At 41.5% G+C, this 12,147-nt stretch overlaps 1 protein-coding gene across 2 annotated transcripts in view; it reads left to right on the forward strand.

Annotated features, from left to right (window-relative positions):
• Nucleotides 1-5,745, forward strand: part of INHCA (inhibitor of carbonic anhydrase) — a 46,740-nt gene extending 40,995 nt beyond the window's left edge. For both annotated transcript variants that reach the window (NM_001444538.1, NM_213847.3), the window contains 4 exon segments: nt 1,279-1,343; nt 2,227-2,411; nt 3,172-3,358; nt 4,459-5,745. In NM_001444538.1, the coding sequence (NP_001431467.1) occupies nt 1,279-1,343; nt 2,227-2,411; nt 3,172-3,358; nt 4,459-4,493 (472 nt within the window). In that variant the 3' untranslated portion in view covers nt 4,494-5,745.
• Nucleotides 5,746-12,147: the final 6,402 nt, after the last annotated feature.

Raw genomic sequence — 12,147 nt, forward strand, 5'->3', positions numbered from 1 at the left:
TATTATAGTACCATATAATACGGTAATACTGTAAATCAATACAGGCTGGTTTATGTGAAGAATGACAAGTCAGTGGAAGGAAAAAACCTCCAAAGACAGATATATGGAAGAGTTCCCTTGCAGTGCAGCAGGTTAAGGATTCAGCCTTGTCACTGCTGTGGCTTGGGTCACTGCTGTGGCATGGGTTTGATCCCTGGCCCAGGAACTTCCACATGCTGCAGGCATGGTCAAAAAAAAAAAAAAAAAAAAAAAAAAAAAAAGACAGACACATGGAAATATTATCTTTAGTTTATACCAAAGATGACATTTCAGATCATTGGGGAAGGGATGAACTTGAGAAATCCACTAAGATGTGTAGGACAAACTGGCCCCTGGATCTGGTGACCCCAGGCAGGAACAGATTCAACGAGTCAATCCTCTGAGATGACCGACAGGGTCAGAGAGGGTGGGGGGCAGGGGTGCTGATGTTAGGTGTGATGATCTTTTTAGGGAGTTGAATGAGTTGGGGAGAGAGGCCTGTTGCTGAGGGGCGGGATCAAGGCAGGGCTTAGTGTTTGCTTTTTAAGGTGTGAATGCTGACCAAAAAAAAAAAAAAAAAAAAGGAAGTGTAAATAATGATGAAAAAAGCCCAGTGAAGAGGGTTATAGAGGAGGAAAAGGGTGACTACAGTGAAAAGTGCCTGAGTGTGGGCGGGAGTGGGACACAGAGCACCTGGAGAGGAGACTTCTGCTGGAGAGAGAAGAGCTGTGGGAACTTGGGCTGCCAGATTCCGCAGGGGGATGCTGAAAGAGAGCCCACGCAATGACTTCTGTGTTTCCTCTGGGAATCGAGAGCACCTGTGAGTGCTGGGTATGGGTATACGAAGAGACTGAGATTTGGGGGAAGTGGAAGAATGTTTTGGAGTCACTGCTCTATGGATGGTGAGGGGGAGGTGCTGTCTCAAGCAGTGGTTCTCACAGCCCAAGTCAGAATCCCCCAGAGGGCTCATTAGAACACAGAGGGCTGGGTAATTCCCGTTGGGGCACAGTGGGTTAAGGATCCAGTACTGTCACCGCTGTGTCTCTGATTGCTGCTCTGATGTGGGTTTGATTCCCTGCCTCTCCAGTTCCCAGGGGCAGCCGGGCATCACCGTTTTGTGTGTGGAGTAAATGGACTGTGTTAGATGAGTTGAGTGGCCCCAGGGGGCCGGGGTTGGGAGCCTCCCAGTGAGTCCCTCTTGGAGCCTCTTTCTCCCCCCTCATGTGGGTTCTCCTTGCTGACCTGACCCTCCCTGTGCAGGTGCCTGGTTGAGAAGGGAGACGTGGCCTTTGTGAAGCACCCCACGGTCCTGCAGAACACCGACGGTATGTGCACGTACAGTTCCCTCCTCCCTGGAAAACTCTTCCAGGGAGTTTTCCCAGGAAATCAGGTCCAGGTACTTAATGGGGGAAGTCTATCAACCCAGTCAGTCTCCGGTGACTTTGACTGTAACTTTTGTTTTTTGTTTTTTTTTTTTTTTTTTGTCTTTTTGCCTTTTCTAGGGCCGCATGTGGAGGTTCCCAGGCTAGGGGTCGAATCGGAGCTGTAGCCACCGGCCTGCGCCAGAGCCACAGCAACACGGGATCCGAGCCACATCTCACCATAGCTCACGGCAATGCTGGATCCTTAACCCACTGAGCAAGGCCAGGGATTGAACCCGCAACCTCATGGTTCCTAGTCGGATTCGTTAACCACTGCGCCACGATGGATACTCCCGTAAAATTTTTTTATTTAGAGGATGAGCAAATTCTTTGTGTCTGGTCAGATTCGGCAGGGTTGGTTATCACATTGGCCTTGGCCATAGTCTATAGGAGCATGTCTGGCTCTTGATTTTTAGGCATTCTCTGTGTATTCTGGATAGCAATTTTTGCCAGCTATATGTATCACACATATCTTGTCCCTCTCTGAAAAGGCGTCCTTTTTTCACTTTCTTAATGATATTTTTTGAGGAACATTCTTAATTTTAATATATTTCAAATGATCAATCTTTTCCCTTTTGGCTAGGGCTTTTCAGGACAAAGACATCGTTGTCTTTAACGGGACTGAAAAATGAATTTGTGAATGTTTCTCTTCTGTTTAATGTAAAAGCTTTATTGTTTAGTTTCTCTGTTTTTGTGATTCTCCCAGGCGCTGGTAGTCAGTCCCCTGCCCCAGTGAGGGCACCTTGAGAGGCCATCAGCTCTGGCTCATGCATTCTTCTCTCCCCAGGAAGGAACCCCGAGGCCTGGGCAAAGGATCTGAAGCAGGAGGACTTCCAGCTGCTGTGCCCCGATGGTACCAGGAAGCCTGTGACTGAGGCCCAGAGCTGTCACCTAGCAGCAGTCCCCAGTCATGCTGTGGTCTCAAGGAAAGATAAGGCGGATTTTGTCCGCAGAATGCTCTTCAATCAACAGGTGTGGGAATTCAATCCTCATCCCCCAAACGAACGCTCAGGTCCCTTGCAGAGCTGCACAGATACACTCCAACGCAACCCTGTGCCTTTTCTCCCTGGGCAGTGGGCCTCTCTCCTGGAGGAGCCCCAGATGAGTAATTTAGATCTTAGTGTATACTGCCCACCCATCCCAGGCAAAGGATGGTGACCCCAGGGGCAGATGACAAAACAAGAGGCTCTTGGTCGTGGACTTAAAGAAATGAGTAGCTACCTCGGCTACAAGGGAAGTCGACAAAGGAAGAGGGGAAGGGCAGGGAGAGATGGAAATGGTCCAGGCCTGGGGAGAATCCAGAGGGCAGAAGAGGCAAGGAAGCCAGGGCTCCAGCCATAGAAACACAGGCAAGCGTGACCCAGAGAGTGGAAAACATCCAGGCGTGCTTGGTGGGATAGTGAGCCAGTGGCAAACATGGAGCTTTTTCTCTTTTGCACTTGCTTTGCATACATCATCTCACTGCTTGGTCGAATTACCTCTATTTTTACAAGTAAACCGAGGTTCACTGAGGTCAGTCAAGAATTTTCCTGAAGTCAGAAGGGCAAGGATTTGAACCCAGAGGCCATGCTTTTTGCCGTTTTCCTAGGGTGCCTCCTAAACTGTGGCTGTGCCCAGGTTTCCTAGGGGCTGGAGTGCAGCAGACTTGGGACTTCTGAGGCAGGAGACACAACCTCGTGCTGCCTGGGGCTGCTGGTCACCTGCTGTCTGTCTCTTTGTCTGTCTGACTCAGGAGCTTTTTGGAAGAAATGGGTTTGAATACATGATGTTCCAGCTGTTCAAATCCTCGACCGAGGATCTGCTCTTCAGCGATGACACAGAATGTTTGGCTAACCTTCAGGACAAAATAACTTATCAAAAATACTTAGGGCCAGAGTATCTTCAGGCTATTGCTAACGTGAGACAATGCTTCCCCTCCGGTGAGTAAAATAAACAATAACGTAGGGGTCAAGATAAACAGGTTTGTGTTAAGGATGACTGTGTGCCAAGCCTGGGCCAGTACAAATAGGAACACAAAGGTTGGGAGGGCTTGCTCCTGGCCCTGCAGGAGGATTCAGGCTTACCAAGGAGGCAACTCAATTGGGCAACAGCATAAGACTCTACCTAAAAAAGGCCAAATCATTTGAGGGAGACAGTGCAATAGAACTTGAGATCATTTAGAAATTGAATTTGTTTACATATGTATTTCTTTTTTTTTTTTTTTTTTTTTGGCCAGTAGAATGAAAATGTCTGGGTGTGAGCACTTCAACGTAGAGAGAGGGTTGGAAATGACACGTGTACCACTCGCGGAGGACCAGTTTTCAAAGTTTTTAAGTAAAATATATGAAAAGTAAAGTAAATAGAAGCAAAGTGTTGTTGGCACTGAATAGGCCATTTCTACATTCACACATAGAAGTAGCACTAAGTAGGTCATTTCTCTCTATTTCTATGTATTATAGAACTGACATAGCTGCCTCAAAAAAATGGTTGGAGAAATAAAATTAGAGTTGAAATAATGGAATGATTGGGCATGTGCCTAAATTTTTGTTAAATTATATCATGTGTCAGAGATGGTGAAAGCAAGAGGAAAGGAAAATGCAGATGTTTTAGGATAGCATTGCTATCAAAGGGGGGGGGTGGAGAGAGAGAGAGTTTTAAAAAAGCCTTTTTTTTTTTTTTTTTTTTCCTTTTAAGGCCCACACCTGCAGCATATGGAGGTTCCCAGGCTAGCAGTCAAATCGGAGCTACAGCTGCCTGTCTAGCCACAGCCACAGCAACGCCAGATCCGAGCTGAGTCTGTGACCTACACCACAGTGCACAGCAACGCCAGATCCTTAACCCACTGAATGAGGCCAGGGATCAAACCTGCAACCTCATGGTTCCTAGTTGGATTCATTTCTGCTGCACCACACAGGAACTCCAAAAAGTTTTAAAAAAATCTTAATTAACCTACCATTTACTTTTAGAAAATAGGAATAGAATTGTGTTTACTATGTACAAGCAATACCTGATGGCCATTCTCTTATATTACATCTCACAGAACTTCTGGATGCCTGCACTTTCCATGGAAATTAAAAACTGATCAAAGTGGGCAACCACACAGATGCTCGGAGCCTGCAAGTACAGTGGGGCCACATTTTCCTTTGTCTGTGTGGTGGGTCTGGGTTAACATCAGTTATAGTTATAATTGTGTACTGTAACTGATACAAAAATCACAATGAATAAAAACTATTGTGTCTTCTCAGAAAACTTTATGAGATGTTCTCAGACTTGGGGAGGGAAAAATGGTTTCTCTGTTTTAGAATTGTTCTTCTGAGTTTAATATCTATTAAATTATTCCTTTTTTTTTTTTCTGACCTCTACAAGACTAGCTCAACTTCCCTCCTTATTCTTTGATTCTTTACCTGAGTCAACTCACTTAAATAGAGTTTAAGCAATAATTTGTCTGAAGGGAATCTGAGTGGTGATTATAAGTGTTCAAAAAAAAAAAAAAAGCATTGGTGTGTGCCATATCAATGACTTACATAATGAAAATGAAGGATAAGGAATGCGTTTGTGCATTTTTAAAATATATTTGAACATTTAGGAGTTCCCATCATCATGCAGCGGAAACGAATCTGACTAGAAACCATGAGGTTTTGGGTTCAATCCCTGGCCTCGCTCAGTGGGTTAAAGGATCTGGCATTGCTGAGAGCTGTGGTGTAGTTCACAGACGTGGCTCAGATGTTGCTTTGGCTGTGGTGTAGGCTGGCAGCTGTAGCTCTGATTAGCCCCCTAGACTGGGAATCTCCATGTGCTGTGGGTGCGGCCCTAAAAAGCAAAAATAAAATAAAATAAAATAAAATTCATAGCATCTATTGGAATCAAACCCTTGATTAGATTAATTGAAAAAATTAAGGTTATTCAAAACTTTGGAGTAGCCATTGTGGCTCAGTGGCTTACGAACCCAAGTAGTATCCATGAGAATGCAGCTTCTATCCCTGGCTTCCTTCAGGATCCCACGTTGCTGTGAGCTACAGTGTAGGTTGTAGATGCGCCTCAGATCCCTTGTTGTTGTGGCTGTGGCGTAGGCTGGCAGCTGCAGCTCTAATTCAACCCTTAGCCTGGGAACTTCCATATGCTGCAGGTGCGGCCCTAAATAGCAAAAAAATATAAATAAAATAAATAAATTACTGCAAAAATCCAATCCTACTACCCTTTTACAATTTTCTGAAAATGTGATTTACATTCATTTCATTCCGTTTCTTATCAAAGATTTTGCCATGTCTATTGTGACCATGATTTCAGCCTACGGTAGTGCCTCAATAAATTCTGCTTAGAAACCTAAGTTACATATTGTGAAGGGTCAGTTTTGTGAGTGTGGACCTCTGCTTCTGCCTATGAAAGAGTAACCAGTACAGGAATGGCTGTCCTTTCATAAACAACTAAAAAACTGGAAAAAAATTTGTGAAACAAATATTTTAAAACATTGAACAGTAACAATGCAGGACTTTGATCCTTAAAAGAAGGGAAAGAACAGAGGTGAGCAGAACAATGACCCTACTTTTTGCAGAGAGGAAGTTTCCAGATCACCTCTAAGGAAGCAGGAACCCAAGAAAGCCCACTACACTGAGTTGAAGAAATAGAGATAAGAGTTTGGGAAAGCCAAAGTGACTGGAATTTCTATAAGAAGAGAGCTTTATATAAATCTCCTTGAAATCTTTAGCAAGGAGATCTGCTTGGGTGTAGAATGAAACTGATGTCCATCAAGCAAGGCAAAGCATAACTGTGAGAGACATATAAGCTGAATAATACCCAGCACTCCACAGGGACAGGAATCAATCATGTTCCTACTAACCAAGGTGAAGAGAACTCATTAAACACCTAGGCTTTTCGCTGAAGGGCTCTGGGACTGAAATAGCTGTAGACTAAGGGCTGCTCTATAACTGCCCTCACTGACCATGACACTAGCCTGGGTGGAATCAAGTGGATCTCAAAGTCTCTTTTTACAATTGTTAAATATTTACTAAAAAAGATTTTTTTTTTTTTTGGCTGTGCCTATAGCATGCAGAGTTCTCAGGCCAGAGATCAAACCTGGGCCACAGCAGTGATAACACTAGGTCCTTAACCTGCTGAGATGCCAGAGCAACTCCTAGGTCTGCAGGTCACTTGATTGCCCTCCGCAACAAACCTCAATACTCACTAAAAGGAAGACAATACAAATCTGAATATTCAACAGTGTATCATACTTAATATCCAGAATCAAGTGAAAAATTGCAAGTGCAAAGAAGCACAAAATGTGACCCAACTGATAGAAACACATCTAGAAACCACAGAGATGATAGTATTCAGACAATGAACTTAATTTTTTTCATTCATGATTCACTTTATTTTTCTTTTTTTATGATTTTTATTTCTTGCATTATAGTTGATCTACAGTGTTCTGTCAATTTCTACTGTACAGCAAAGTGACCCAGTCATATATATATGTATATATTCTTTTCTCATATTACCCTCCATCATGTTCCATCACAAGTGACTAGATATAGTTTCCTGTGCTATACAGCAGGATAGCATTGCTTATCCACTCCAAATGCAATAGTTTGCATCTATTAACCCCAAACCCTCCCTCTCCCCTGTGGCAACCACAAGTCTCTTCTCCAAGACCATGAGTTTCTTTTCTGTGGAAAGGTTCATTTGTGCTGTACATTAGAATCCAGCTATAAGTAATGTCATATGGTATTTTTCTTTTCTTTCTGACTTATTTCACTTAATATGAGAGTCTCTAGTTCCATCCATGTTGCTGCAGGCATTCTTTTGTTCTTTTTTATAGCTGGGTAGTGTTCCATTGCATATATATATATATATATATATATATATATACATATATTACATCTTCTTAATCCATTCATCTGTTGATGGACGTTCAGGTTGTTTCCATGTCTTGGCTATTGTGAATAGTGCTGCGATGAACATACAGGTGCATTTTTCAGTTGGGTTGTTGGTTTTTTTGCTGTTGAGTTGTATAAATTGTTTGTATATTTTAGAGATTAAGCCCTTGTCGGTTGCCTCTTTCGAAACTATTTTCTCTCATTCCATAGGTTGTCTTTTTCTTTTTTTTTTTAATGGTTTCCTTTGCTGTGCAAAAGCTTGTCAGTTTGATTATGTCCCATTAGTGTATTTTTGCTTTTATTTTTGTTGCCTTGGGAGACTGACTTAAGAAAATATTTGTACAGCTGATGTCAGAATGTTTTGCCTATGTTCTCTTCTAGTAGTTTGATGGTGTCTTGTCTTCTGTTTAAGTCTTTAAGCCATTTTGAGTCTATTTTTGTGCATGGTGTGAGGGTGTGTTCCAGTTTCATTAATTTACATGCGGCTGTCTGGTTTTCCCAGCACCTCTTGCTGAAAAGACTGTCTTTTTCCCATTTTATATTCTTGCCTCTTTTGTCAAAGATTAATTGACCGTAGGTGTCTGGGTTTATTTCTGGGTTCTCTATTCTGTTCCATTGGTCTGTATGTTTGTTTTGGTACCAGTACCACGCTCAGATAGTGAACTTTAAACAGCTGAAATAGTTGTTACACACAGGCCCAAGGATTTAAATGAAAACATGAGCATAATAAAAAAAGTATACAGTTTTAAAAAAACAGTGAAAATCTAGCATGGCAAAATTTGTGTTTCAAGGAATTTGTCTATTTCATCTAAATTGTTTATTTTTGCCAAAAAATTCTTCAAGATACTTCCTTAATATTCTTCTAATATTTATAGGATGTGTAGTGATATCTCTTCTTCCATTTTTCATATTGGTAATTTGTATTTTCTCTCTTCTTTTTTCTTGGTCAGTCTAGCTATAGCTTAATCAATTATCTTGAACTTTTCAAAAATTGATTTTTGCTTTTATAAGTTTTAACTATTGTTTTTAAATTTCATTTTCTGTAAACTTATTTCCTTTCTTCTACTTATTTTTCATTTAATTTTCTTTTTCTTAGATTCTTAAGGTGCAAGCTTAGATCAATATTTACATTTTATTTTGCTAATATATACATTTAAAGTTATAAATTTTCCTCCAAGCACTACTTTAGCTGTATCCCACCAATTTTGATATGTTTATTTTCATTATCATTGAGGTAAAATTTTTTCTAGTTTTTCAAAGACTTCTACTTTGACCTGTTGATTATTTAAAAGCTATTTTTTGGGGCCATACCCAAGGCATGTGGAAGTTCCTGAGCTAGGGATCAAACCCTCACCACAGCAGCAACCTGAGCAGTGCAGTGACAATGCTGGAACCTTAACACAATGCACCACAAGGGAGCTCTCCAAAGTTTGTAATATATATCTTTAGTTTAATACTAGCATCAAATAATGTTGTATCGCTTTGTGTATAATATCAGATCCTGTAATAGTAGAGTCCCACTTTCCCTAGGGACGTGTGGATAAACTTTTAACAACCAGATCTTCAGGGTAAAAAAGGCCTTGATTTATATCATTTGCCAGCTTCATGCCAGGTTACCCCTAGATACTCTCGCCATGGATGATTTCAGGCCACCAAAGTGATGTCAATGAATTCAGAGTTGAGAAGAGATACAAATGATCAGCTTTTGCAAGCCAACACTTGCTAGCTGCAATACCCCACTGATTTCTCTGCTTTATTATTTATTTTTATTTTATTTTATTTTTTTGTCTTTTTGTCTTTTTAGGGCCACACCCGTGGCACATGGAGGTTCCCAGGCTAGGGGTCCAATCGGAGCTGTAGCTACCGGCCTACACCAGAGCCACAGCAACGCCAGATCCAAGCCGCCTCTGTGACCTACACCACAGCTCACGGCAACACGAGATCCTTAACCCACTGAACAAGGCCAGGGATTGAACCCGAAACCTCATGGTTCCTAGTCAGATTCATTGCCCCTGCACCATGACGGGAACTCCCTCCTTGTTTTATTTTTTGTGCTCTTATTATCATACATTTTACTTCTACATGTATGAAACTCCACAATATATTTTTAAAATTATTTTTACATCAAACCGTCAATTATATTTTCAATAAATTTTAAAATGAAAAAGAAAAATCTTTAATATTTAACCACATGTTTACTGTTTTTGGCTCTCTCCATCTTATTGTGTAGGTTACAGATTTTAGATATTTTGTGGATACACCTTTCTGGTATTCTTTCATTGTCTGTAGAGATGTTATTTTTCTCTTATTGAATTTTTTTCTAATAACTTTGTATAGTATTTGACTGAGGTATTTTCTTTTACTCAATTTTAGGTGAAATTGCTTTCCTGAACTTTTATTATTATTATTATTATTTTCTTTTTAGGACCACACCTGCAGCCTATGGAAGTTACTGGGCTAGGGGTCAAATCAGAGCTGCAGCTGCCAACCTACACCACAGCCACAGCAACACTGGATCTGAACTGCATCTTGGTCTGTGCTGCACTTGTGGCAATGTTGGGTCCTTAAGCCACTGAGCCACAACGAGAATTTCTTGAACTTTTAGAATAAGGCTACTTTCAGAAAAAGTTTTCTTACTCTACAGAACTCCCTCTTCTGTTGTTTGGTGCATTATTCAAAAACATAACATCTTGCTGTCTTGAGTTTCTTGGCTTTATTCCCTTGTCCACTTTGGTCTAGACCTTCTTTTTACTTCATCCTTGTTTTCCCTTTCCTATACAGTCTTGACTCCACTTTCAGCAGTGTCTCTTGCTCTAGATTGCTCCAGGTCCTTTAGTCCTCTGAAGGTATTTTCACATCTGGTCCTAGGTTAGCTCCCTGCAGGTTATCCCTAGGAAGCATGCTTATCCTTTACACTGGGGCTTCTAGGGAGACTCTCTTCTAGAGTGTCACCTGCTGCAGAGACCTCAGGCTCTGTTGCCTTAGGCCTCAGACTGTTGCCCTTGATGGGCTTGAGTCTCTGCCACAAGTTTCCCCCACCAGGAAAGCCACTCTTGCAGTCTCAAGTGGAACAGACCTGAAGCAGGAACCTGAAGATCCTGGTCCAACAGGGACCTCTCCCAGGCACTGGGGAAGAGCTGTCAAGTGCCTTACCTCTTCTTCCTCCAAGTTCTAAGACTTGGAAAGAAGACCAGAGCAGATAATTAATGTCTACTATTTCAACATGTTTGAGGTACTACTGGAGGCCTTGAGGATCAATAAAATCCTGGGACCCTCATACTAGAAACACATACATACCCCTTGGTGTACAATTTTTGTGTATTCATAGTTCCAGGCCAGTGATTCTTCGGTGACATCACATCATAGGAGAAGCACTGGGGATAAGGTTGCTTAATCTATTTTCAGGCAGATGCTATCTTATGGGGCTAATAAGCCTTATTGCATATAGACACGTTGCATATATTTATGTAAATGGTCTATCTGTGGAACATTTAGGACAAATAAAAAGGTATGATAACTCAACTGTAGAAACCAAGAGTTGACACCCAATGTCTACAAATCTGTTTAGATCAGAGGTTTACTTTGGAACAACTGAGAAACCAGATGGACTTTGCTATTTTTTTTCCATGGAGGGCAGGGACATCAAACAATGGCATTTGCTGTTGGGGCAGTAGAGGAATCTATAATCTGTTTGTTTTGCCCCAGGAGCAATAGACTCTGCTCTGCTTAGCCAGTCACTCCTCATGGGCCCACATGAAGATCTCAGGACCCAGCTTCTCTTGGTGAAGGAGCATGGGAAGTGAAATCCCTAAACAACTTAGACGACAATATGAATGACACCTTCCAAGAAAATGTGTCACAGGCTGGTGGGGAGAGCGCAGCTTACTGACTCCAAAGTCTTAGATTCTTGCTTTGCCTGCCTTACCGGACACCACAGCAGTTACATCCTCTGTCTGGGACATAGTTTTTCTCTCTATAAAATGAGATCACTGTAAAGGTGGTCTTGGAGGGTGTATTTTGCTGAAGGGTCCCTTAGCCATGGAAGGTGCCAAAGAGAAACTATGTGGAGTCCCTTCATTAATTCACTGAATGTGTTTTAATACTTTATCTTAGCCAGGTGTTCAGTAATAAATGGTAGTCATTGCCATCTATTGGTGACTGCTACTTGTCAGGCAGTACTAGCACTATGAGTAATCTTTAAAATGACCCAAGAAGGAAGGTATATGTAATCTTATTACTAATGAGAAAACAGATGCTAAGAATAGATAAGTAACTTGTCCAGCATCATATAACCCTAAGTGGTCTGTGATCCAAACCCAGGAGTCTCTGACTCCAATTTCATACTCATTTTATTCCACAGATTGCACATGAAAATACTCAGTATCTGTCCTCAAGAATAGATAGGTGAGTAAAAGGCATGTACAGCTAACTGGTATACAGAGAAAAAAACGCTGCAGCATCTTTTTGCTATATTATTTATGATGCATGGTCTAGGATCTAGGGGTCAGCATGCTTGCAGGGCTCCTTGATATGGTGTGATCCAAGGGGCTGGGGTCATAGTGCTGTGCATACAGGACTTGAAGGGGGAAAATATTGGTCATAACACAAATAAGAATGAGAATAAAGTCCTGGTACTATAGTAGGTGATTTACTTTAATTACTAACTGTGTTCTTGTAACAACCCTATCAAGTAGGTATTATTATTCTCATTTTCAGATGGGAAACTGAAATTAAGTAACTTGCAAAATTCACTAAACAGCTGAGTTCTTATTGACTAGAAGTGAATGTGTAGAAGCAAATGACCATACCACACTAGCTTTAGTGGTGTCCCCAGTCCAGGAGAACAAGGGCCATGCTCT

This window comes from Sus scrofa, chromosome 13 (genome assembly GCF_054392235.1).
Source record: "Sus scrofa isolate SSC_HxYL_T2T_F1_AM1 chromosome 13, Sscrofa_HxYL_maternal_Yorkshire_Landrace_v2.0, whole genome shotgun sequence".
Classification (NCBI taxonomy): Eukaryota; Metazoa; Chordata; class Mammalia; order Artiodactyla; family Suidae; genus Sus; species Sus scrofa.